General features: G+C 34.9%; 2 protein-coding genes across 3 annotated transcripts; one reads left to right on the top strand and one right to left on the bottom strand.

Annotated features, from left to right (window-relative positions):
* The first annotated feature begins 35 nt into the window (after positions 1–35).
* On the top strand, positions 36–11,687 carry LOC136820458 (aspartyl/asparaginyl beta-hydroxylase-like). Its single transcript, XM_067076643.1, is given in 9 exon segments — positions 36–98; positions 550–1,287; positions 4,618–4,759; positions 4,762–4,802; positions 6,287–6,426; positions 6,684–6,772; positions 7,329–7,468; positions 8,019–8,149; positions 11,321–11,687. Coding segments are annotated over 8 exon segments (1,563 nt in total). The 5' UTR covers positions 36–98; positions 550–558; the 3' UTR covers positions 11,472–11,687.
* A 3,684-nt stretch (positions 11,688–15,371) lies between these two features.
* Positions 15,372–23,547, bottom strand: LOC136820455 (uncharacterized). Of its 2 annotated transcripts, XM_067076641.1 has the most exons (14): positions 21,443–23,547; positions 20,986–21,091; positions 20,355–20,486; positions 19,997–20,161; positions 19,026–19,162; positions 18,776–18,887; positions 18,433–18,516; positions 18,078–18,258; positions 17,803–17,892; positions 17,555–17,650; positions 17,217–17,337; positions 16,805–16,992; positions 16,378–16,564; positions 15,372–16,171 (listed from the first exon to the last, which is right to left on the bottom strand). In XM_067076641.1, the coding sequence occupies exons 3-14, from the start codon at positions 20,415–20,417 to the stop codon at positions 16,129–16,131; spliced, it is 1,467 nt and encodes a 488-aa protein (XP_066932742.1). In that variant the 5' UTR covers positions 20,418–20,486; positions 20,986–21,091; positions 21,443–23,547; the 3' UTR covers positions 15,372–16,128. The 2 variants fall into 2 exon arrangements, with proteins under 2 accessions (XP_066932742.1, XP_066932743.1); XM_067076642.1 differs by lacking the exon at positions 17,803–17,892.
* Positions 23,548–25,879: the final 2,332 nt, after the last annotated feature.

Below are 25,879 nucleotides of genomic sequence, written 5' to 3'. Positions count from 1 at the left end.
TAAGACTTGCGCACATGTTTAATATCTTTTTTAGAGAAAAGTAGTGACTAAGAAAATAAATATGCCACCACCCAAAAAAGCAAAGACAGAAGAACCAGGTAAGGCTTTATTTACATTTGCACCATTTTGATTAATTTGGTGTTCGATTTTGTCTTTTTTATGTAAGATGAATTTGCTCTATTGCTCTAAGTGTGAAAGACTGACAATTTTGAGTCAGCCAATCAGTGGCGGATTCGGGCAAGGGAGTTGTAAAACTTTGACAGATGAGTATTTCTTTTATTAGCCATACTCCTTATAAGGAGATTCAGACTCTCAGTCATAAATTTTGAAATCCCTGAGGTCAGCCACACCCCATATCAATCTTAAAAAGGATGATCTTACAATCCGAAACCCAATGAGATTTTATTTAGAAATTTTATTATGTTTATATCAACAACGTCTGAGATTTTCTATGCCTTTTTGACCCGGGCAATTACGAACCATTTTAATGTCACATCTTTTCACGTTCGATAAAAAACAGTTATTCATGATTTTATTTTCAAATTCTAGATTCTTCGGATGAATGATAGAATTGTTAAATATCACCCGAGAAGCTCAATCTCATCCCTCACATTGCTACTCTTCATCGTATTCTCTCTAGCAACCGCTTACGAAAAGCTGGGGTGGAATGATAAAAATACCAAATTACAGATTAAAAACAGTACAATTAAATCGAATCTAGATAATCAAACTTTAGACTTGAGTAGAGACAATAATGCTGATGTCAGCAAAAATAGTAAGAATAAAGACGCTCGAAGAAAAGAACGTACTCGAAAATCGGAATCGGTAAAAAGTAAAATTAATAGCATTACGAACGCTTATGATCGTAAAATATTATCAGAAATCAATGACGGTGAACATTACTTCAATAGGGGTCAATACCCAGAATGCGTTTCGCACTTCGAAAAACTTTTAAAACAGTATCCGCATAGCCCGCGTGCCATGTACGGCCAGGCTAAGTGTCTAGACAAACTGTCTGAAAAGATGCGAAGTAACGAACTGCTTTCGAAATCAATTGACGCCTATGGTGAGGTTGCTAAGCAACCAGGGATCACTAACGAACTCTTAAAACAATCATTATTGAAACAATCTGAGCGGCTTATATTTTTTGGTAAAGGACGAGATTCAGTCAACGTTTTAGCAAAGCTGGCAGAGCACCTACCGAAAGATGTGGATGTTATGAATAAATTGGCAACCTCGTATTTGATTATGGGCTCCAATCGTAAAGCATTTGATATTCACAAAAAGGTGAAACTCGTTAACTCCTTGACGTCCCACCAGCAAAACCTTGTTCTCTCAGGAGATATTTTCGGCTCTCAGTAGTTTTGATTGAGGACTAAAGAGCTTTCCAACGGTACCAAACATTTAGGGTTTCGGTACCACCAAAGCTGAGATGGTTCAATTCAAAGTTAAAGCATTGAAAAAGCCATTTTTTTGCTTATTGAGAACATCAAGGAGTTAATTATTTTGAAAATACTATATTTGAAGCCGTCAATGGGCCTGAGAGAAAATGAAATTTCCCTAGGCCAGATAGATCCCTTTTGATTATTTTTGTCCAATTTTTTTGCTAGGGGGGGGGCGTACGGGTTTGTCGGTGTGTCGGTATTGACCCTTTTTTGCGTCGGTGTTACGGTGTTTTAAGTAAAAAGTGTCGCTATTTCGGTGTTGGACATGCCTTGCGGTGACGGTAAAATTGATTTTTTGGGTCGGTATTTCGGTGATTCGAGAAATACTGGCGGCGAATCTGCATATTTCAAAGGATCTCATAAAGTTTTTGAATCTGCATTTTCAGCTATTGAATATCTTATCTATACAGGAATTGTAGCTATGACGAGTAGATGTAGCTATGACGAGTAGAATTGTAGCTATAATATAGCTATTTTTGTAGCTACCCTGTCTCATCCTCTTTTTAAAATTGTGTGCATAATGGTGTTTCTTAACCACTTCTTTACGGGAAATGTGCACTTTATGAAAAAAATCATAATAGTGGGTAACAGGTAAAGAAAGCCAAGTTTGCAGAATTTCTCGAGGTCTCGAATGCAGCACTCATCAAAAATCAACAATCCTTAAATTCTTTCATTTTACGGAATAATCCATTAACCTATGATTTAGGTGCGTTTTCAGCATTTCTGGCACCTTAAATTTCAAATTTTGCCTCCTCGGGCCAAACCATGGTTGGCCCTCGAATCATATCTCATTTGCCTTTCAATATAAAATACTTCCTGTGGTCCTCCCCTTGCAGAGCTCTCTTTGCAGGCTTTCAATACCAGTTTAGTTTCAGCCTAAATCAAACGAACTATTTATCTGGATGGCGTAGTAAAATGACTAGTTTTGTGAAAAAGAGAGCGTTTTTAGCCAAATGAGATTTCCTGAAATATTTTTCTGTCGGCGCAAACCATGCTTGTGCCTTCTTTTACCCGCGTGGCTTTGTTTCAATCGGTTTGCGACCCTGTCTGGTTAAAGCGTTTTAAAGACAATGTAATGAGAAACATGCTAAGGCGTCAGGGGTTTCGACCCGTGAATGATTAGAAAACCCATTTCTTGGGATCGGGAGGGGTTCTCCGTTATAATGTCATGCCGTGAATAAATCACCAAATGAGAGATTACCAAAAAGATCGAAACTTGTTGATGCTCGCTGTGGTTTTTGTGGTCTTATGCTGACTAACTTTCTCCTTTTTAGGAGCTCTTTTAAAGCCACTCTATACACACATGAGGCTCTTTGCTTATTCTGCAAAAGCATAACATTATTCACGCTACTGCATTAAAAACACAGACACTTTATTTCAATTCTTATTCATCTCTTAAAAGTCAAAACATTGCAAACTTTCGGGTCGTTAAAATGTAATTTTAGAAAGAGGACATTCTATTGTTTAATTGAAACAATGAAATGACGTTGCGCGCGTTCTTTTGTTTTGATGATTGGTTTAAAAAAGTGCTGTATGTATAAAATGTCAGCATTTTTTAAAACAGCAATTCAGACCTCGCTAAAAGCGTCATGGTGGCTTTAAGCTGGTTTGACCTTTCTCACACCAAATATTTTTGCCTGCGGCGCCAAAATTTCAAAGAACCCGTTTCTTGTTTCCATGCCCTTTATTCCTGCCTCTTTTTAGCCATTGATCTTTATTAATGGAGAAAAAACTAAGACCAGCGGCGCAAAAGCTTAAAGATTATCAGGTAATTTTTCTGAGAAAATTTTAGAAAACAAAAATGTTGTGTAGAACAAATCGACTTACAAAATCGCCTTAGGTACAAAATTTCAATTTCAAGTATCAACAGCTCATGTATTTTATTTGAGGGGCTTTATTTTTGGTGCTAAATCGGTATAATATGGGGCGTTTTTAGACAGATTGAAAGTTGAAAGTTGAAAAATTTTCTGTCGGCGCAAACCATGGTTGCGCCTCCTTGTCCAGAAGATTTTTACATTTCAAATTACAAGGAAATAAATATCAAGTTATCATTTCCACCATCTTCGTATAAATAAAAATTCCAAGTTTCTTAACTCAAAGATTCCGGGCGCTACTTTCAACCATTCACTGCTCTTACAGTTTATGTCACTTAATGATGGAGGGCGCAAATAAGGACAAAAATACCAGGGGCGCCTATTTCATAGTTTGCACCATCGAGAAAATTAAGCCAGGTCGCTACTGAACAAGAGCTCTTTTGCGGCGCCCTTTTCTAACGGTGCTTTCGGCTAAGGTAGATTTACTTCTAATAACGTTCAAAAAGATCTCTTTTAGTTAAACAAGAGGACAAAAATGGGAAAATTTTCTCCGTTTGGGCAAACCATGGTTGCGCCTAGCCTCCTCCATTACTTTATACATTCAGATATCTCTTTTGTTCCCTCGTTTTTGCAAAGATCTTTTAAAAACTTTTTAAATGTTTTTCTTCAAAGTCATCTAAAGTAAGCACTAAAGTAAAAATAGCATTTTAAACCCTTCAAAGTGTTCCCTAAAAATTCTTGATTTGTTTATCCACTAGTCGTTGAAAAACTGAGCTTTAAAGATTTGAAACCCTTGAAACAGCGATAGTTTTCTCCAAGAAAAATTGAACTAGTGCTCGTGATATTGAGCATTCGTACTAAGAATAAAAATCTTAAGCTTGCTCTAAAAGACGTCGGTGTCGGTGTTTTAGGAAAGGTTTGTCGGTATTACGGTGATTTAAGAAAAATCTGTCGGTATTTCGGTGTTGGCAACCCTCGTACGCCCCCCACAATGAGGACAGATTTCGAAAACAATGAAACATACAACCTGTTTTAAGCATATTATCCCATCCTTGCCTCAGTGACCCGATGGAGGTTTCTCGTAAGTGGGGTTCGAATAAAGGAATTACTGTATATATCCAACAATAATGGAGAATATAATCCTCTTTCAATATCTTTTGTTTTCGGCTAGAATATTGCTTCAATTCCAGTCTTTCAGTCTATACAGGGACAAGTCAATCTCGTCCCCGTGTATTCCAGGCTTTATTTGCGTTAACGATGGACGCTTGAGAATATCTGACGCTATCAGTAAACATAAAAGAAACCGATAACATGATAATGGTGTCAGCATTGTAAACTAACCCTCTTTTTATTCACAGGTCATATCAGTGGACCCAGGGAATGGTATTGCAAACGCGAATATCGGTTACATCCTGAAAGCGCTACAGAAGTATCAAGAAGCTATTCCTTATCTGGAGGCTGGAATTGAAAGCGAAGATCCGGAAACAAACCAAGCCAAATTTTCCTTGGTGAGGCATACACAAAGTCTGGTCGAACAGATGACGTAAGTATTTCAAATGTTTTTCTTTTCTTTGAACTTCGTTCTTTATACTTCATTTGAGGATAGAGTGGGTGAAAAAGCGACTCAAAAACCCAATGTACACAGAAACAAGAAAAAAAGACTTTTTGACGAATATTAGTACTGAGGAGGGATACAAATCTTTATTTAACTACTAAGAAAACACCTTCGCTAGTGACATAGTCTTTTTTAAGCTTGAGTGTCCATTTTATCGAAATTGCGTTTGATTACATATTCAAAAGGTCTATGCATGTTGAAAATTGAAAGTAAAACCCTACTACAGACTATAGAGTTGAGTTATTTAAAAAAGAAGATACAGACCCCCTTCTCACAGACCCGGTAGAAAACTCGATGGGAATTGATATTCCCATATTTTTTATAGCTAGGGATTTCAATTCATTTTCTTTTCAAGTCAAAATATTCAGTGGGGGGCGATAAGAAAAATAGCATAGCATTGGGGGAAAGTTTTTCACCGGGGACGATATTTTGGCCAATGTTTCCAGTGAGAAGGGGCCCCAATGAGTCTGTCAGAAGGTGGTGTACTATGATACAAATTAACTTCATACCTGGTCTTAGGTGTAAATGGGGCGTAAGCGAAAACATCTTCCTCTCCTACGGAGAAATCACATCTTCCTTAAAATAGAATCAAATAAAAAGAATCTTCAATACACGGGTTGCAAATTTATATCAGTGTGGTCAGAACATGTGATTAGTCGGAGAAGTTCACGTGATTTTATTCCCATATTACTTGCTTTACAACTTACAGCTGATAACTTTATTAGTGTCAATAAATTCGAACCAATCAGAAATAAATGTCATGTAACAAGCACATAAAAATTTCAAAAAGCGTGATTTGTCTTTTGACTTTTTTGCAACCTGTGTATTATTGTGGCTTAAATTATTTGATACACGAAAGGAGCATAAAGTACTTGTCACCGTAGGACCGAGCGTCTTCCGATATCGAGTTTTTGTACAGTTGACTCTCTCTAATTCGATCTTTATAGGACCAAAAACTTTCTTCGAATTAGCGAAAGATTCGACGTACAGAGAGTAATTTAAACCACTTTCCAGCTAGGGGGACTAATATTTTAGTTCGAATTACAGAAAGACTCGAACAATAAAGGTTCGAATTAGAGTGAGTTGACTGTATGTGTGCTTTTCTTCAACGAAGACGGTTAAAGGTTTTGTTTTTAAATAGGAGTGATATCGTTTGCTTACTCATCAATTTTAATTCACAAGCTTTTTCACATTGGATTGATACGGATGTGAAGCAAGATTGGCTAGAAAGAGGAAAAGAAAAACAATTTTTTGGCTTATATCAGTATAACATAACAATAAGTAGACACTGTCCTGATATGAAATATGTGTCCGATATGAAACGGGAGCACTTATGCAGAAATAAAACCTTTAACTCCAAATTTGTCTAGATCCAGATTAACTTACCTTTCTTCAAATCTCGTTCTTTCCAGGCATGGAAACTATACCATCAAGGTGCTGAACGCGGCTTCTTCATGTCGGCAGCTCAACGATCTACAGAAAATGCAGAATCTAAACTTCGAGCACAACCTTGGTGGACCGTTGAACAATCTGGTTACGAAAAAGAGATTAGGTACCCTCATCTTCAACCTCCATGTTTTCTGATGAGAGCCTAATAACACTCTGGTATTCTCTGGCGCCCATCAGTAACGTAAATAAAGCTTGGAATACAGGGGGACGACCATCCACGAGAAAAATTCCCACCAAAAGTCCTTCCATTAAGATATTGTCTCTTAAAATAAATCTAAATGCTCTGTTCGAGAAGGATTTTCACTCAGAGTGTATTCTGAGATATCAAAAAAATAATGGCAACTTATAATTTTTCCGCAGGAAGTTGGAATATTACTGGAAAACGATGCGTGATGAAGCAAATAAAATTTTGAAACAAAACAAAGACCGTTTCCCACTGGAAGACGAAGGTATTTGTTGACTGCGCATTTATTTAGAAAATTATAACCACTCACAAATGCTGAAAGTAAGAAAATTTAGACATTTAGAAAACTAAAAACACCCAAAGGTTTAAAAATCTCTTCATAAGAGAAACGTGGAAGAGAAATTAAAGGATAAAGAAACCTTTAAACAACCATATTGGGGGGGGGTACACTTGGGAAAAAAAGGGGTACGGGGATGTGCCGCTGGTCAGGGTACCTTTTTCACCTCCGCATAGGGTCGCAAAAACACCAAAATAGAAAAGTCGGTCCCTCGTAGATAACCTTTTTTTTGAGATTTTGGGAAAAAAGTAGAACATTTTGAGAAAATTTGCGAGATTTAGTCCCATTCAGGGTCACTTTTTTCGCAAATTTGAGTCCCACGTAGGCCCCATTTTTCTGACCACAGGTGAAACACCCCCTCCCCCAGGGTCATATACTCGACAATTTCGATTTGTCTCACTCGGACCAGATTCTTGGCACTTCAACAAATTTTCCAAATCCTCAAGATGTATTAAGATAAAGAATATCTATTATATCTATGCAGGGCTCTTAGATACAGGGGACTGGAGACAATTGACATTGGATCAACGTGGTCAACAAAACAAAAAGAATTGCCAACTTGTACCAAAGACGTGTGAGATCATCAGTCAATTCAAGCAAGCTACTGGAAACATAAGAGGACAGGTTGGTTAACATCTAACTCTAACATCTACGCCGTCTACCGCCCCATCCCCCCGCCCCCGGCTCGAAGACTGAGTGTGCGGACCCTGGGGGCCAACTACTAGTGGCATTGCAGTTGCCCAGGTTTCGGAAAATTATCAAATTTCGAATTGTTTCAGGAATCTTTACGAGTTAATTGAAACGAAATTCTAAAGATATAACTTTAAGATAAAGTTTTCAAAATCAACTTTTCTTTGCAAAATGTTGATTTGTCTACTTCCATGGTTTAGCTTCTTGGGGTAGAGGCCCGAGATCTGGTTTTTATTTTATACATAAATGGCGAAATTAATTGCAACCGTTTTCTTAGGCATCAAATTTTGTTTGGTTTAATTGATCTTAATGTAACCTGTTAGAAGAACTCACAATGTCCAAAGCTCTGTCTGGTATAGACTTTTTGCTAACGTCATCAATTTAATTTTGGGTTTTTTAATTATTCAACATGACATCCTGATTTACAAAAGGTCATTTTGTATAAAACTGATTTTATTTTTTTATTTTTTCAAACAAAATTTAGATTAAATTTTCGATCATGACACCTGGCACACACGTATGGCCGCATACTGGACCAACCAATTGTCGTTTGAGAGCACACTTGGGTTTAAGCATACCGAAAGGCGTTGAAATCCGGGTTGGCAGTGAAACTAGGTATGCATTTTTGAAGACTATAAGTGTAAGAGAAAAATGCCATAAATGTATAGGAGTAAACCCTTATAGTAGGACCCGCGAATAAGGCCTAGAAAACATGTCATGGCCAAAAGAATGACATCACAGGCAAAACTCCTAAATCTGAAATGAGTAAAAAATTGACGATTTTTATAAGTAGAATCTAAAGAAAATGTCTTGAGCAAATTTCTTGGTCTTTTCAAATTTTCGCATTTAAGTCGAGGGGTAAATCACTTGAAAAAAGGTGTACGATACTTTTTGACTTTTTGAATTTTCATTTGACTTTTTGACTTTTTTTTAACTTTTATTTGACTTTTTGACTTTTTTCAAACTTCCATTTTGACTTTTTCCCGACAAAAACGCCCACCGCCTTCGGGCGCCTAAAATTTCCCGCCCAAATCTGTCCAAAAACGCCAACCGCCCATAAATTTTGCTCCACCTATCCGCCCATTCAAGAAACTTTTTTGACTTTTTTTTTGACTTTTTGTAGAGGTGTACGATAATTTTTCGAGTGATTTACCCCTCGATTTAAGTTGCATAAATAATCCCAAAACTCAATATTAAGTCCTTGTTTCCTTGACAATAACGTGAATTTAGGGTAAAAATTTAAGCACTAGGTCTAAAGAAAGACAGTGCCAAATGCCATCCATATTAGACGAGTCTATACTGATCTAGACTGTAAGGCAAATGAAAAACAGCTGTTGGATACAGAGGCGTATTTAGGGTAGGTCAAGTAGGTCAAGTGACATAGTTCCGAGAAATTGAAAAATATGAAAAATTGTTATACAGGCTTTCTTATTCCTTTTAGTGATACACAGTCCCCTTCGGATGCCATGTCAACTTTATCAATTTTATGCGTGCGGCAGTTAAAACTTAGACCAAAATTTATCTCCGCAGTTTTACCTCCCTAATGTTTTGCGAGTGAACCTTTCACTATTTAGAGGCTTTTATTTTGATAATCCGAAAACCTATCTAATACCCCCGACCCATATCGCTCCGCTTGAGTGACCTAGCAACACCCTTTTTGACCCCTTTCGCCCTAGCAAATCGGGATCATATTACTTTAGGCGTAGAAACTTTCGCGAGCAGAAACTTTCGCGATTTTCGCGAATTTTGGCCCTTTTCGCGAAAGTAAATGTCTTTAAAAATTCTAGGAAGGACCATTCGCGAAAGTTTATGCTCGCGAAAAATTCTTGACAAAATAGAAAATCTGTAAAACTTCAAATTTTGAATAAAATGTAACTTTTATGGCACTTTTTAGCCTGCTAAAAGACTAAATAAGTCAAAGGACAAATGTTTCAAGGCAACCCAAGAAGTATTTGTGTCTCTAAGCCATTTTTTCATGTGAAATTTCTCAATTTTACGTCTTGATTCGCGAAAGTTTATGCTCGCGAAAAATATTTTTCCGTTAAATTCGCGAAAGTAAATGTCGTGAATTTCGCGATTTTTCGTCCTCGCGAAAGTTTATGCTCGCGAAAGTTTGTACGCCTAAAGTATTACCGAGCTGAACTTCTCTAAAATTTCACGTGTAATGACCTTGAGTGACTGCTTATATTTCTGGCCGCCTTTCATTTAGAGATAATATGAAGCTGAGAGACATAGCTAGAAATGGCTGAAACGACCTAGCAAAATTTCTGAAAAAATCGGGGTAATAGCTATGAGGCTACGTACAGCTTCTCTGTCGAGTTTATTAAAAAACAATACTCAATTCACTTTTCCTAGCTTATCTCTTTCACAGTTTTTATTGAGGGAAGCTCAGAGCTGAAATTTGCTGATAAGCGACCCAGTTAACTTTTGAGTTTGTTTTGAAATTTTGTGAAAGTCCAAGTAACTTTCACGTCTTAACTGTGATTTTATAGCTTTAATTCTTATGGATCGATTATTAAGTATCAGCACCAGTTGGCGCTGCTTTAAGCTGAACTTATAAAGTTTATTTTTTAGCAAAAATGAAGCATTTTTCAAAGTCTTTTAAAACTTTGTTCTTTACCTGCTTTTTGGTTGTTGTTGTCAGCGGAAATGAATATCTTAGAATGATTTGACACCATTTAATTACCTCCTATTCAATTCAAAACATAAAAAATAACTTTAGGGATATAAAGGCCCACAAACTCAAATATAACTCATATATATTTCTTGTTTTGGGGAAACGGACATTGCTCCACATCAGTATCTATTTTTTTACCACAAGCGGTTTATTAGCGTAAAAAGGTAGTTAAAACGTGAGACGAGGTATTCGTCGAGTAAAAAGATTCTCATAATTTATAACAAAGTACGAGTGCGATACAAAAATAGTGGAATCTTGCATAGAATTACTCAGATTAGTTTAGGTACTCGGATAGCGGTTAAACGAAAAATGATAAACGTGAGATGCAAGGAATATAGCCTTTCCAAGAACCAGACTTGAACCACTTGGCTTCAAAATTTTGACCTACTTGGCAAAATTCCTAAATACGCCACTGGGATGGACATGAGGTTGGTTTAAAAAGGACAATTTTTTTACTCAAAAGATATTTTTTTAAATATCCTTCTGTTACCGTCCACATTTATAATTTAAGACCACAAAAAAACTAGTTTGAGATGTTTTTTGAGAAAATAAGTATACACGCTTTTTTTATAAGAATACACTTTATAAGAATGTCCATGATGAAAATTGCCAAAAAACTAAGAATATGCTAAGAATATCACCATCATGGAATTTTGCTACTAAAGCTAAGAATGCCATTTTCAATTATGAATTATCAATTATCCCCAAGTTAGGCTCACTCCTTTTACAAAAGTGCCATTTTATGCTTGAGACGTATGTACTAAATGTTAAATCTAGTATAAATTAGGATCCTAACCTAAGAATATGCTGTAAGAATATTTTAGGATGATTTTCCCAAAAAAGTTAAGAATATCTATGTTGAAATGGATTTACACCATTCTTATAAAAAAAGCGTGTATTATACCAGGATCATCATTGCCTAAATTTACGCGACCCAGCTGGCACACAACGTTGTTTCAACGTTTATCTAACGTTCACAACGCCCATATAACGTTAGATGAACGTTGAAATAACGTTGTGTGCCAGCTGGGGAAGAAAAAAAGTTTTAACTCTGTAAACTATAAACGAGACTGCTGAATAACAAAGAATCTTCTTACTTTTCATTCTAGGAGTTGGGAAAATGGCAAAGTATTGATTTTTGATGATTCCTTTGATCATGAAGTTTGGCATCGTGGAACAGAATCAAGATTGATTTTGATAATCGATTTTTGGCATCCTGATTTACCGTTATGGGAAAGACAAAGTTTAGCTCCTATTTAGATTTTCTTCTAAAGAACTAGATTTTATTTTTGAATTCTAATTTTTAACTCAAATTTCCATTGAGTTGTGAGGTTTCCTTAGTATTCAAATCAAGGACAAAACTATGTACACTAAGGACAACCAGGGTGTACTTGATAATCCCTAAATTTTTAAGAGTAATTAGGTATAAACTATGGATAATCTGGAGCAGCCCAATATTGTAAAATCAAAGCTAAGTACAATTAAGGACAACTTTGGATAGTTTGCTTAATCAAGTACAATTCCAGTACATTCTAATTTATCCCTAATATCCAGGGATTTTTGCTCCCAAGGTGCAGTCTGTTTGCTTCTTGATTTGTCCAAAGGATAACCAAGGATTGTCCTTGATTTGAATACCAGTGTTCTTTCAAAAACGCACAGGTAAAGCTTTCCATTAAATTTTCTGTCTAGTCTGATTTGGTCGGGCGGGTTTATAATATTTTCCTTTAGAATTACATTAAAGTTTTTCCTATGAAAATAAAAAAAAACTTCCTTTAAAATTACAAGAAAACTTCTCCTGTGGTAAAACTACAAAAAATCTTTTACCTCAAACATACAAGAAACTTTTTCCTACAAAAATACAAGCTACTTTTTTCTTCAGAAAAACCTTAGGACCCCGTGAGATCTTTTATGCGACCAATGTCAATTGAATACTATACATGGTCGGGAAGTCCCAGCTCCGAGGTTGAGATTTTTTTTATTTTGGTCACGTGATCGTTTCGTATGTGCAGATTTCGGCGGGAAACGAGTTTGCTACTTCAGGACTGAGCAGAAAATAAAAACAAACTTCATTCTATCCTTGGAGATAAATCAAACAAGATGGCTGAACACTTTGAAACTGCTGAGATAGTCGAAACTGACTTTGAATTTGATGTTTTGGATCTCGAAGAAGATATTTCCATATTATTTGAGGTAGTAGACGAAGCTTTAGCATATAGTGAGGTTGTTGAGGGCATGGTGGATGAGATTTCAACGAGTGAAGTCGTAGAGAATGAAAAACCACCAGAACTTGTGTGTCAGTATTGTGAGAAGGTCACAAAATCCAAAGGGGGGCTGACAAGGCATATTTCAAGCATGCATGCACAATATCACTATGATAACTACTACAGCTCAAAGTTAGATGCTAGCTCTTTGCATGACTTGGTCAAGAAGGCTATATCTGGGTCCCGGTCGTCACCAATCCGTCGTCCCAAGAAAATCTGAAATTATTTTGAAATAACTTTTGTATCAAAATGATCCCCTACCTATGGGTTATCAATGTCTAAGTTTGTTTGTTCAAGGGAAGAGTGTGAAAATTAGCGTTTTTTGAAGAAGTCGTTGCAGTGCTAATCTTTCCCAAATTTAAAAACCCACTTTCCCGTGGAAGTGGAAATAATTGACGTTTTTGGGTTTTTTGGGACCCTTGGGGCATAAGCTACCCATTGACCGCAAAAATTTCAAAATTCGCGAATTGACCGTTGACAACATTAGGGGTAAAGAGACCCAATGACGTCACAGATTTGGGAAAAACTTCAAAATGCAATATCTCGAGTTTGAAAAGGAGTTGGGAGGTCGTTAACCCCTCATTGGATCGAGAATTCTATGGGGAATAAGTTGGGAGGGGTTACGTTTTTAGTTGATTACGTCATCAAAACAGAAAAAATGCGATATCTTGTGATTGGATAGGAGTTAGGAAATGGTTGACCCCTCATTTGATCGGAAATTTTACGTGAAATTAGTTTGGAGGGGTCAGGTTGGGTATATAGAAACTTTTGAAAGTAAATATATTCAAATTGAGGCATTTTGGGTCCGATGACGTCATCAAAACCTGAAAAATACAATATCTGGAGTTTGAGAAGGATTTAATCGTTTACACCAACGATGTCTTTTCAAAACTTAATGGGAGATCGATTATGTTTATACAGGGTGTCCGGAAAAAATTATCGAGTGCGAACATAATTCTGAGTAGAAGGTTGTTGCGTGTATTTAACAAAGTGTAAGAAAATATATACAAACACAATATATTTTTACAACATTCATTATGATTAAAAAGAATTATTTCTTTACAATTTTCATGACGATAAAGTTATTGAGAACTGTTTTTTTATAAAAGGTTTTCATAAAAGATGTCTCATGACAATTACTATGACACAGAGAGGAACTTTGATAAACATTGCAAATTTAGTGAAACACACACAAGTGCTTTCTTGCTATACAGGGTGTCCCTAATTAAAGTATCGAGTCGAAACACAACTATGAGTAGAAAGTTTTATGTGCGTGTTCACAAAATTGTATTTTAAGCTCTCCCTCTTTTTTCTTTGTCATTACGATTAATTTATACGTTGTAACTACCTTTTGTAATAATTATTACATATTATATTTTAGCGATAACACACACAAACTTTTCTACTCAATCACATGTTCAAACTCGATACTTTAATTAGGGACACCCTGTAGAAGTGGTACGACTCGATACTTTTTCCGGACATCCTGTAAAAGAATTCGTAAAAGTGATTTTGAGCTTTTGTTATTCGTTTATGTTCTGAATTGTTATCGACGAAGGGAGTGTTAATCGGTTCTCCCCTACAGATGTAAACCCACCCAGTTACCGTTGCATTTAAAAAAGAAACTATCTATGGACATGTTTACACTGAAAGGTTTCCTTAATTAAATTGATCAAAGTCAAACAAAGACATTTAGGATGAGTGACACTGATTTATTACAGTTCTTTGTAGGTTCACGAGATCTATTATAACATATTAATGCATCATTCGAAATCCATAAATACATTTGTTGAAATGCTAGTACTTAATAACTGCATCCGTTCACACATCGACAACACTGTTTCAAGATTTTTTTCATCTCTTGTCATTCGTGTTTGAAATCGCTAATCCTTTTGTTCAACGCACACATCCTTTATTTATGCTATCCTAATAAAATCATTTGTTTTAACCGTTAACCGTTAGTTGCGTGCAAGCTTCTATTATTGATCATGAAAGATTCTTTAACTACATGTTTTTATAAGGAACACAAGGCACTCGAAACTTAAAAATAAAGAATTGTTAAGGAACTCCTCGGGTTGAGAATAAAAAAACAAAATGATAAAATATTGACGAAAAAACATCCAATGAACATCTTTTTCTGTAATTTATTCCACTGGCATATTATACAGTACAATATTATCGGAAGCAAAAGCATAATATGCAAATAACCTCGACGTGTATCATACAGTACAATATTATCGGAAGCAAAAGCATAATATGCAAATAACCTCGACGTGTATCATACAGTACAATATTATCGGAAGCAAAAGCATAATATGCAAATAACCTCGACGTGTATCATACAGTACAATATTATCGGAAGCAAAAGCATAATATGCAAATAACCTCGACGTGTATCATACGGTACAATATTATCGGAAGCAAAAGCATAATATGCAAATAACCTCGACGTGTATCATACAGTACAATATTATCGGAAGCAAAAGCATAATATGCAAATAACCTCGACGTGTATCATACAGTACAATATTATCGGAAGCAAAAGTATAATATGCAAATAACCTCGACGTGTATCATACAGTACAATATTATCGGAAGCAAAAGCATAATATGCAAATAACCTCGACGTGTATCATACAGTACAATATTATCGGAAGCAAAAGCATAATATGCAAATAACCTCGACGTGTATCATATAGTACAATATTATCGGAAGCAAAAGCATAATATACAAATAACCTCGACGTGTATCATACAGTACAATATTATCGGTGCACAAAAAAGGAAAGTGGGAACGAACGTGGCATCATCTTTTACAGACGGAGACAGTAGTAAAAATCAGGTTACAGATTTTTGGTAGCACTTGTTGTAAACACTTGAATATAGACAAAATGTTGAATACGCGTTGATACTTCTCTGAGAAGTAATTATTTCTTTCTAATAAATTTCAGCTGATTTTAAAATACTAAGAAAGATTTAATAAAAGCATTAAAACCATTCTAAATAAAATCCCCTAAAGTAAAAAAGGGGGTATTCCGCTGTCCTTTGTACATAAAAGTGTTGAAAACCGAATGGGGAATTGATACGGGCTAAATAATTGAGGTTGTCGAATCTAAAACATTATTGTGCGACTTGGGTAATTCATTAAAATGTTACAATCTAATCTGAAAATGAAAATTCACCGAGAAATCAGACCCTCAATGATCGAAATCCTTTTAAAAATATTGGTTAAACAAAAATATTAAAAACAAAAAGCTTATAAAAAGCTGCAATATCCAAATATGATATAACAGAAAGGCTGCTTCAAATGTAAAAATCTTCATCGTTATTATGTGAATCATTGGAATCACTATCACTATCCGATAGGTTAGATGCAGATGATTCATCATCAAAGAGATCAATAACGTCAACGTTTAATTCGGAAGTCGGCAGCGTATTTGAAGAAGAAGAAAAACAACTCTTCAGATCGAGAAGAAACCCCATAGCCGACTTCAGTTTTTCACTTATAATGTGCCTGGTTCCAAACGAAGTTTGTAATTCGAAACATCGACGTAGCACCTTCACTTGCTCTTCCCAATATGAAATTGTCTCTTGCATCTCCGCTTCAACGATCAGTATCTCTTCTCTTGCTCTGTGCTTTCGCAAATTATACTGTATCAACGTTTTGATAACTGTGCTGGGGACAGCAGAACATTGTACCTAAAATGAACGTAAAATTTTTGGTCACAGATTATTAAGGTACTTGAAACAACAAAACACTTGTAATCAAAAATTATCATGGAATAAATGTGAAAACGACTCCCCAAAGCCTGCATTATTTCTTCTGAAAGAATATAGAAAACTAAGTTTTAATATAACAAGGTCAAGAAAAAGAATTATGTTTTGTGTAGCATGTTTATACTTACATTAGCGCGAGGTAAGTAATGCCATTGTAAATGGTGGACTTCACATTTAAAACTTCTGTGTAGGTAACTACTATGAATCTTGATGAAATTTCCAAATTAACACTATTATACGAGGACAAAAGGTTTTTGATTTCCGAGCACACTTTGTTTATTTGTTTGGAAAGCCTCGTTGCAATAGCTGATCCATCTAGAAATAAAGTGGAGAACAAATTGAGAATAAACGCAAAAGTCCATAGTTTTTCTTACTTTTTGCTAGTTATTAATACCTTAGGTGAATTTTTACGAATGATGTTCGCGTTTTTGGGTGTTCCATTCCCTTTAAAAAGAGGTTTTAAGGGATATTTCTAAACGACAAGCTCTGCTAAGGTATTGTTTTATCAAGTAAGATTTTAAATTGGATAAATGTTTATACTGTTCTGAAGAATACCTGCATAACGTTTCTTGAGAACCAAAAGCATTAATCTCTCCGAACATCTACTGTATAGAGTTGATAATGTTTCCTTTGACTTCTCCTTCAGATACTTTTCGTGTTGTTTTCGATACTCTTCAGAAGCCACCGTCCATCGTTTGGAAACTTTGTTCCTCATTTCAAAAGAATTCAAAGCTGATGCCATCCTAGAATAAAATGTCTGTAAGGGTTGTAAGTTGTATATAACATAGGAGGAACAAGTTAAGAGATTTTAAAGTCTCGCCCCCTCACAGCGCAGCAAAAATTCTTGTTTTTTGGGTTTACTTAAACTTCCATCCTTAAAGTGCATTTTGGCTATCTTGAACAGCACATAACCAAATACAGTGCTTCTTTGAAGCACGTGTATTGAAGTGTGTAAAGTAAGACTTACCGCTTGGCTTTACGCTGGTGCAAAGCGACATCTGACACCTTTTCACTGATCAAGACCAATGATGATTCTTTGTAGAAAGATTTCAGTTTTTCATAATAAGTTCGCCTCCAATCAGCTATGTCTAGAAACGAAATTTCCAATGTTTTATTTTTCAATTTGCTTACCAAAAAGAAATAATGAAAACCGTGCACAATGGAATACATTTGTTTTCCCTGTCCTTGGATATTAAGTGTTATTCTGGGTCTGGTCTATTATCATCATCTGAAGTATTCTTTTATTTTTGAGTGTTAACAGATCCCACTATATTCATTCAATGGAAGAAGAGAGAGTAAACAGACCTGTTGTCGACGTTTGTGTAGAAGATACACCCCTCATATTCACAGCATTGTCTTCTTCGGTTTTCCATGAATCTAGCATATCATCAGTAACTTCAACTAGAAAAGAAGTAAAATCTTTGTTATTTCATAGTCGATATCCACTATACTATTGCTTCATTAAATTGCACTGATGAATTTTATTGATAATAGGTGGCTAAAAAACACAAAACTCAGCATGTTTGCGAAGAACTTGAAACGTAAAAAAGTACCATCTAAATTCGAGCATAGAGACTGTATTTCCGTTTCACATGATTGTAATGTTTTGATCGCCTTTTGATGCAAAAACACCAGATATTTTCCTGCAAAAAATGTGATTTGAAATTGTAAATTTGAAATCATGACAATATTTAAGGCTTTGTGCCTGAGAAGTGTACAATGTTTTCGTTTACGTTTCCCGTTTGTTATTACAGAACTATAAAATTTGAATAAGTTGTACCGGGTGATGCAGTTACCAATTGGTACTTGAAACAAGCTAATTGCTTACCAATGCCACTCATTTTCTTTGAGCCAAAATGCAATAATGCATCACTTAGGAGATCGGTGCGATGGGCAGGAGTCATCTCCTTTGTTATCTTTGAAAAAGACCTCAGATAAGACCATAGCCGTTCCATTAGCTCACCATCCATCAAGCCAAACGTCTCTAGCCGTCGGATTGAATTTTTTACCTAAAACCAAAAAGAAAATACCTTCAATTTGCTTAAGAAAACGATTCACTTTTTTTAATCATCAAATTATATAGCATAAGCTGCTTTCCCTGCCGACGTTTTAATTATTCTTATGCTATTTTGTGAATAAAAGCGGGTGGTGTTTAAGCCTAATGATTATGACCAATTTATTACCTGACAATCTCCTCGGTGACCATAAGAGTGAAATACTGGAATTCCAAACTTGAAATCTCGATACTTCATTAACGTGTTCTTCTTCTGCAAGGAAATCGTATCTGGATATGAAGTACTAGTTTTCCTAAATTATGGTGTATAGTGAGATGGAAAAGTGCATCGATTTAACAGAAGGAGATATTATATCATTATATGCTAATTTGAATGTACTAATTCCAAATTTAGGTAATTTCCTCAATTTACAGCCTCCACTATTATATATAATAATAATGATAATACTTCCATCGTGATCTACGAAGGAAGGTCATTTCTGTAGTCACATAGAACTTAAAAATGTAAAGACCTTCAAGTGTAATTTTAATACACATGCAATGTCATAAATGATGTGTACGAGAAGATTTTTGTTGTTATTTTCTTCTAACAAATGGTCCAGCAAGTACACTGCATAGCCCAACCTATAAAACAATAGTATACTTTCCAAGTAGAACTGTTGAATTCAGAAGAGGCACATAAATAAGAAAAATAAAATCTCTACCAATAACATCACTGCGATTCAACTGTTCAATTAATGGAACTATTCACTGCATCAATACCTTTCACCATGGCGCATGTTCAGGAAGAGTTTCGGAAATTCATGTCTACAAGACATTCCAAAAATACCAGTTACACTTAATTTTTTGGTTTTCCTCTTTGACCTCAAATTATTTCCAGCTTGAAAATTACTGCAGTCCTGGAAACGTGAAAATAAATACAGCTTTAGTTTTTGATTTTATTACTGCACGCTTTTTTTATAAGAATATCTTCTATAAGAATATCAGGGTGAAAATTTACCAAATCTTCAGAATACCCTAAGAAAACCCTCTAGGGTGAATTTCACAGAATTTGATAAGAATACAGTGATTTTGTATCTGGTTAACAGAAAAAAGCCAGTGCTGCAAATAAGGAAATTTCAGTTGTCCGGTAATTTTTCGAGTGTAACGAGCAGGGGGTCTGGTGGAACCATCTTAGAAAATTTTGTAGTATGTGATGACTTAGATTGGTTAAACACCTATTTTAGTTTGAAAACTGTTCCTCTTTTAATTAGAAGCGCTATTAAGTATTTATCTAAGCCTCTAATCTTCAAATTTTAACCGGACAAAATGAAAAACTGAGCCTCAGAATGACCGGTAGAAACTACAAAATGACCGGTAATTACCGGTCACCGGCCGTTATTTGCAGCACTGAAAGCTGCTTCCTTTGTTAGACTTGAATTTAAACTTTGAGACAGAAATGTAATTTTAGCTCCAAGTGTTCATTCTAAAGTCCAAAACTCTCAAATTGATCATTTCTCATGTTTGTAAAAAGTCAAGTCTAAAAAAGTAAGAATAGAAAGTTCGACTATGTCTTGCTATTGACTTATTATAAAAAAGTAAGAATATACGTTAAGAATATTTCACCCTCAATTTTGGCAATTTATTATGAATACTTGACTCTCATCTAAAGTTCACTATTCTTATAAAAAAAGTGTGTATTGTTATTGTTATTGAAATACGTTTAACACATTAGGAAAGTAAGAAAAAGCTACCTTGGTTTTTAAAGCGTCATCATATTTCAGCATATATGAATCTATTTCTGCATCAGGAACAAATAAATCAGAGGATCGTATCGTATGTTTCTTTGATTTCGAAGCAGATCCTTTAAGCACAAGCCCAAAGTTAGCATCAAGGCAATAGTAAAGGCTACCATTTTCCTAATGGAAAAGAGATTTGTTTTAATGATTAACACGCATAAGAAATATGTGATCTTTTGCATCCAATATAAACCGTAAACTGGTTGAATCATGGAAAATTGTCCGACTGATGATTAGTTGACATCAACAAGGCTTGAAGCCTTAAGGTTTAGGGTTTAAAGCCCCAAGGCTTAAGGTTTTTTTTACGACTTACTTTAGGACAAGCGGCACACTTTTCTAATCCGGTGAACTCTTTACAAATGGTTTTTAAATTCATCAATTGCCTCCGAAAGTTTCTGAATTGGTCTACTGAGTCAGTCTTTTCCAAACGGGTGAGGAATTTTCTCTGAAAGAAAATACATGAAGATCTTTAAGCCAACAAATATCTACAGTTTGTTTATAAGCTATTTAGACTACACAACATATTAATGATCAATCTTCGATAATATGGTCCGTGCTGTATGGAGAAAACAACAGGTGCTCTATTATAAAAAGAGAAATTTTCTTTCAATAAACAATCCCCCTACATTGTTGGAATATTAAAGACCGAACTGAGAATATATTACGTACACCATTTCAATATATTGCCCGAAAATATATTGTGTAGTATATGCAGCCATTTACAGGTTTAATTATGCAGAATAGTTCTTTGTATCATTTGAATATGTAAATTTTAAGTTTAACAAATAACTTTGTGAAAATTGTTCACCTAAAATAAAGGGTCAGATGCTGCAAGGCTTCCCAAATATAAATGATAAAGTAATTAGAGAATTAGAATTAGAAGTGTCAGGCATAGTAACAGTTTTAAGTTAGATACTAAGAACGATTGGTAAAGGATTCAATACCTGTCTCTGAAATGACTGTTAGTAGCCTAGGCTTGGCAAGACTGCATTGGCTTGTATGCCTGCTTTTCAGCTCGTACTTTACATGGAAGTCTTCTAGACCATCACCCTTTAAATAAAAAAGAAATTGGCAAGTGGTTCATTTTCAAATACTGTAAACAGAAAACTTCTTTCCATTCAATGCAAGCAAGAAACTTAGATCTACTAAGGAAACATTAAATTCACATTAAATTGAATTAAAAGTTGAAAAAACTTTAGTGATACATTTTTTTTATCAAATGCAGAAAACAGGCTAGAACAAACACAAGAATGTGAATATAAAGTCGTTTTAAGTATTGCCATCTTACGTTACATCATTCTAATTTTACATGCTTTGAAAATAAATTTCTGGAGGACACTTCAATAGAAGGACACGAGAGTGATACATTAAACTCACACCAAAATAAGGTTTGTTACTCACATTTACTTTAAATAAACAATGAAAAGGTATATGTTTGTGGACTTTAACTGCACAATCACCACAATAAGTTGTCCTTGGTCCACAAGTCTTGCACCAAACGCAGCTATCAGTCAATTCTACCTCACAAAAAGAGCAGATTGCCGGCAACATGTCAAATTTTTCAGAATAATTTAGAATAAAATCTGACGAAAAAATATCCCATGCCCCAAGCTCCTTTTCTTTCATTTTTTCATACTTTGATTTAGATGACAAAGGTTCGTTGTACGGTTGTTGAAAGTCAGGAGAAAAGTGATCCTGTTCTGACATATCATCATCAATTTCACGAGGAATGAAAGATTGCGAGCGTTTTGATCGAGATGGTTGAAGATTTGAAGTGGTCTTTCTGCCACTTCTAATCTTGGTGCTTTTAACTGTAACTGCCTTGAATTTGTATGGTCTTTTAGACATCTTCACTTTAAAACTCTAAAACAAATTTAGATAAGAAATATTTTTTTCAAGGCAATACTTATTAGTTTTTCCCCAACATGTTTTTAATAAGCATAACGCTTATAAGCATACGAAGGCTCAGATTTGCAGAATTCGTAAACATAACATAAGCATATATGATGTCAGCCTGAAATATTTTTCCAGTTGTCATTTTTATCTGTTTAAAAAGGTTTATTGGTAAGGTCAAGTAAAAAATAGACTTTCCATGGTTTCCTACATTCTACTGCTCCCTAAATCTGAACAAATTTTCACTAAAAACTTGGCTCGAGGTGAAATATTTCATACAGTATTTCAAAATATCATGATACCATAAGGAACCTTAATATTATGAAAACGTTTTAATCTACATTTTCAACACTTGGGGCTAAGAACAGCTAAGAACTTAACCTTGTGAAACACCTTAACCAGTCACATCTGCTGTTATATGCTGTTATATGCTGTTTTATTGTATACTAAACTTATCAGACTTGTGATTGGAACATATCCAAAACGAAAAGAAAATTAAACTAAGGTTCCAACAATTTAAGGTTGTATACTAAGAGCTTAAAATTTCAAACACGCCAGAACACGCTTGTCTTTGCCAAGGAATTTTCTGATTCTCAAAACAAATAAAAAGGTGTTGTAATGAAAGGTTTCAAAAGTCATAATTTATGTTTTAGTCATAACATTTAATTTCCTTTTATTTCCTATTCCTACGAACAATTTTAAATGAAAAAACATAACAATAATGCAAAAATTTCCATGCTTTATGAAAACTACATTTCTTGAGCCTGATGTTGTTACTAGTCAAATGTCTGTAAAAGTATAGCAAAACTTCGTTGAACGGAGGTTATACATCACATCAATCAGCATCAATGCAAAAATTGCCATGCTTTATGAAAACCATATTTCCGTTAAAAAGTCTAGCAAAACTTTGCTGAACAGAGGTTATACATCGCATCACATCACATCACATCAATGCAAAAATTGCCATGCTTTATGAAAACCATATTTCTGTAAAAGTCTAGCAAAACTTTGCTGAACAGAGGTTATACATCGCATTACATCACATCACATCAATGCAAAAATTGCCATGCTTTATGAAAAGCACTTCGCCTCCTTCCATCCGCCATCTTGAATTGTATGCAAAAATAGGGAGAGAGTTATATCGGATCACCCAAAGTTACCTTCATTTTTTTATTTTTCATTTTTTTATTTTTTTATCCACGGATCGCTGATAGTCACCTTTCCGGGGATTTTGTTGTTTGGAATTGATTAACTAACAGTTAGGTAGGGTCAGGGTTGCTAGTAACGGCTTGTCACTGTGCCGGGTGCATACTCGGCGCCTTGGGCCCCGCAGGGTTGCTAGTAACGGCTCGAATTTCAGTCAGGTTTAAAAAAGGGGTACTTTTACCCATATTATAATAACATTACCCCCGTCTTTTGCTAGTTTGGTATAATATGTTATGAATTGCGTGGATTTGCTGTGCGGCGATGGCTCAGTGGATAGAGCGCTGGCTTCCGAATCTGAAGGTCTTTCTTTGGTGGTGGTTCGAATCCCACTCGGTGCGAAAATTAGGTTGGTCGAAATTGATGGACAAATGATTGACAGGTATGAAAACTCAGTCAGAAATGAGAAACTAAGTCTCAGCATGAACATATAAACGACTGGACATCTATCTATCTATTATTGTCTCTTTGAAGCGAGCTTCGTTGCCGCCTCTATTTCAAAATTGGTATGAAAAATCCGACAATATTCCGTCATAATTTTATATCTTTGAATTATTTAGGTAAAAAGATTGATAGAGCTTAAACATTACTCCTAATGTACAAAAAAATTATTTTCGAATTTTTTTACAAGTTTGTAATTTATTTTATCAACATTTTCAACTCTGAAATGCAGAATTTCAACTGCGTGTATACTTTTGAATCCCTTTTGTCACTCCAATAATTTTTTTTATGACTTGAAAAAAATAGCTTGCCAAAGTTGAGAGCCTGTGTAATAAGAATATCGAAATTAGAATGTGACACTCTCTAAAATTACTAGACACTTTTAAGTCAAAATTTAGAAATATTAGTCGGAGTTTCGACAAGCTGACGATGATTTTGCCTCTGTTATCTTTGTTATGATATAGATAAAAGACTTGAGAAGAGTAGAACAACAGAGACTTTTGTCGAAGTTTTGACGTTGTTAGTAAGGTATTCCCAAGTGGTATATCATCAAAATCTATTGTTTCATTTTATGCTTTTAACGAGGCGGCAACGAAGCTAGCAGCCCTTTCTACAAAAAGACAAAGGAGATGGATGTCCAGTCGTTTATATGTTCATGGTCTCAGAAACTCAGAAACTCAGACAGTCAGAAAAAGAGAAAGACAGGATCAGAGATAAGAAAATAAAAAAAAAACATGAGGGTACTTTGGGTGATCCGATGTAACTCTTTCCCAAAAATAGAGGAACGAAAAAGCCGTGGTTGGATTTAGTTGGAAAATATGCAAAACATATGCAAGTTTACACAAAGATTAAAAAGACAACAAAGCATCTTATAAAGAAATATTATAATCATTAGAACAATAAAAGATGGAATTTCTTAATCCAAAAAGAAATATTTACAGAACAACAAAAACCTTTTAGAAATTTGTTCTTAAAGACATTGCATACATGTTTTTTTTTTATAAGCAAGTGTATGCCCCTTGGTCAGGCTCGTGTATGCTTAAGTTCTCAAAGCATCCAGGCATAGTTTATGCTTATTACATGCTTAAGAATTATGCTTATGATTCACCCCGAGCCAAGTTTTTTAATGAAATTTCAGAAATTTTGTAAAAAATTTGTTCAGATTTTGGGAGCAGTGGAATGTAGCTAGCCGTGGAATGTCTTATTTTATACTTGACCTCTACCAAACCAGATAAAAATGAAACAGAAACAGATAAAAATGACCACTTGAAAAATATTTTAGGCTGACATATATCATATATGCTCATGTTATGCTTAGGAATTCTGCAAATCTGCTTATAAAAAAAAAACATGTATTCTGTTTTCATGCCATTAAAGAATTCCACCAAGACGGAGTACACACATCAAACTTTCAAAACACGCAAACTGAAAGCAGTAATTATGACGTCACGCATTCGGCGGGTTCAAATCAATGTTTTGATTTGATCGTCTGACGGTTCTATTCCCAGGAGAATAATTTACCGTTAGCCGAATAAGGAATATTTCTCCTTCGCGGGTGATTTTTCAGCTTGAGTTTATGTCTAATGTTATGGTTTTTTGAAGTGCTTGTTCTAAGCAACGACCTAATAAAATAGATAGACCAGTATCCTATTGAAATGATCCGCGTAAGAATGATAAAAAATTTAATGATTTTTTGCATCATTAAAATGTCATTTCGAGTGCAAAAGCATTTTTTTAAGATTAGCTATTGGTTGATATTGATCACATGACCTAAATTTTGTGAATATGTTCTTAATTTCAAGTCAAACTTTTAGGCTTAAAAAATTAGTAAACATTGTTAAATTATAACATTTGTATTTGGATAGTGTTTGTGTTTTCTATCTTAAGAACGCACCATGAACGCACGTTTATTTTCTAAGTTAGAGTCTTTCAAAAATGTTTATGTTCTTAAAGAAAATGCACTGAAAAGCGCAACAGTGTTGTCGAAAAATATTGAAAAATATCTTGTGAGAAAGATGATTAAAAATGCGATCTGACGTAAGCAAAAAAAAATCGAAAATTATGTTTATGGTCAGTAGAAATTCGATATAATTGATTTTACACCATTTAGAGATGCTTGTAAAAAGTCTAATTTCTTTGTAATATGACTTACGCGGACGGCGGAAAGACGGCAAGATGAAAGAATACAAAATGAATAGAAAACAAAAGATTTTTAAGAGCCATTGTATGAAGTTCTTGGTCTATCTATTTTATTAAGTCGTTGTTCTAAGAGATGAGCGAATTTGATTATTTCTAGTTTTC

This window comes from Clytia hemisphaerica, unplaced genomic scaffold (genome assembly GCF_902728285.1).
Source record: "Clytia hemisphaerica strain Z4C2 unplaced genomic scaffold, Clytia hemisphaerica genome assembly, whole genome shotgun sequence".
Classification (NCBI taxonomy): domain Eukaryota; kingdom Metazoa; phylum Cnidaria; class Hydrozoa; order Leptothecata; family Clytiidae; genus Clytia; species Clytia hemisphaerica.
This window is presented reverse-complemented; position numbering and strand designations above follow the sequence as displayed.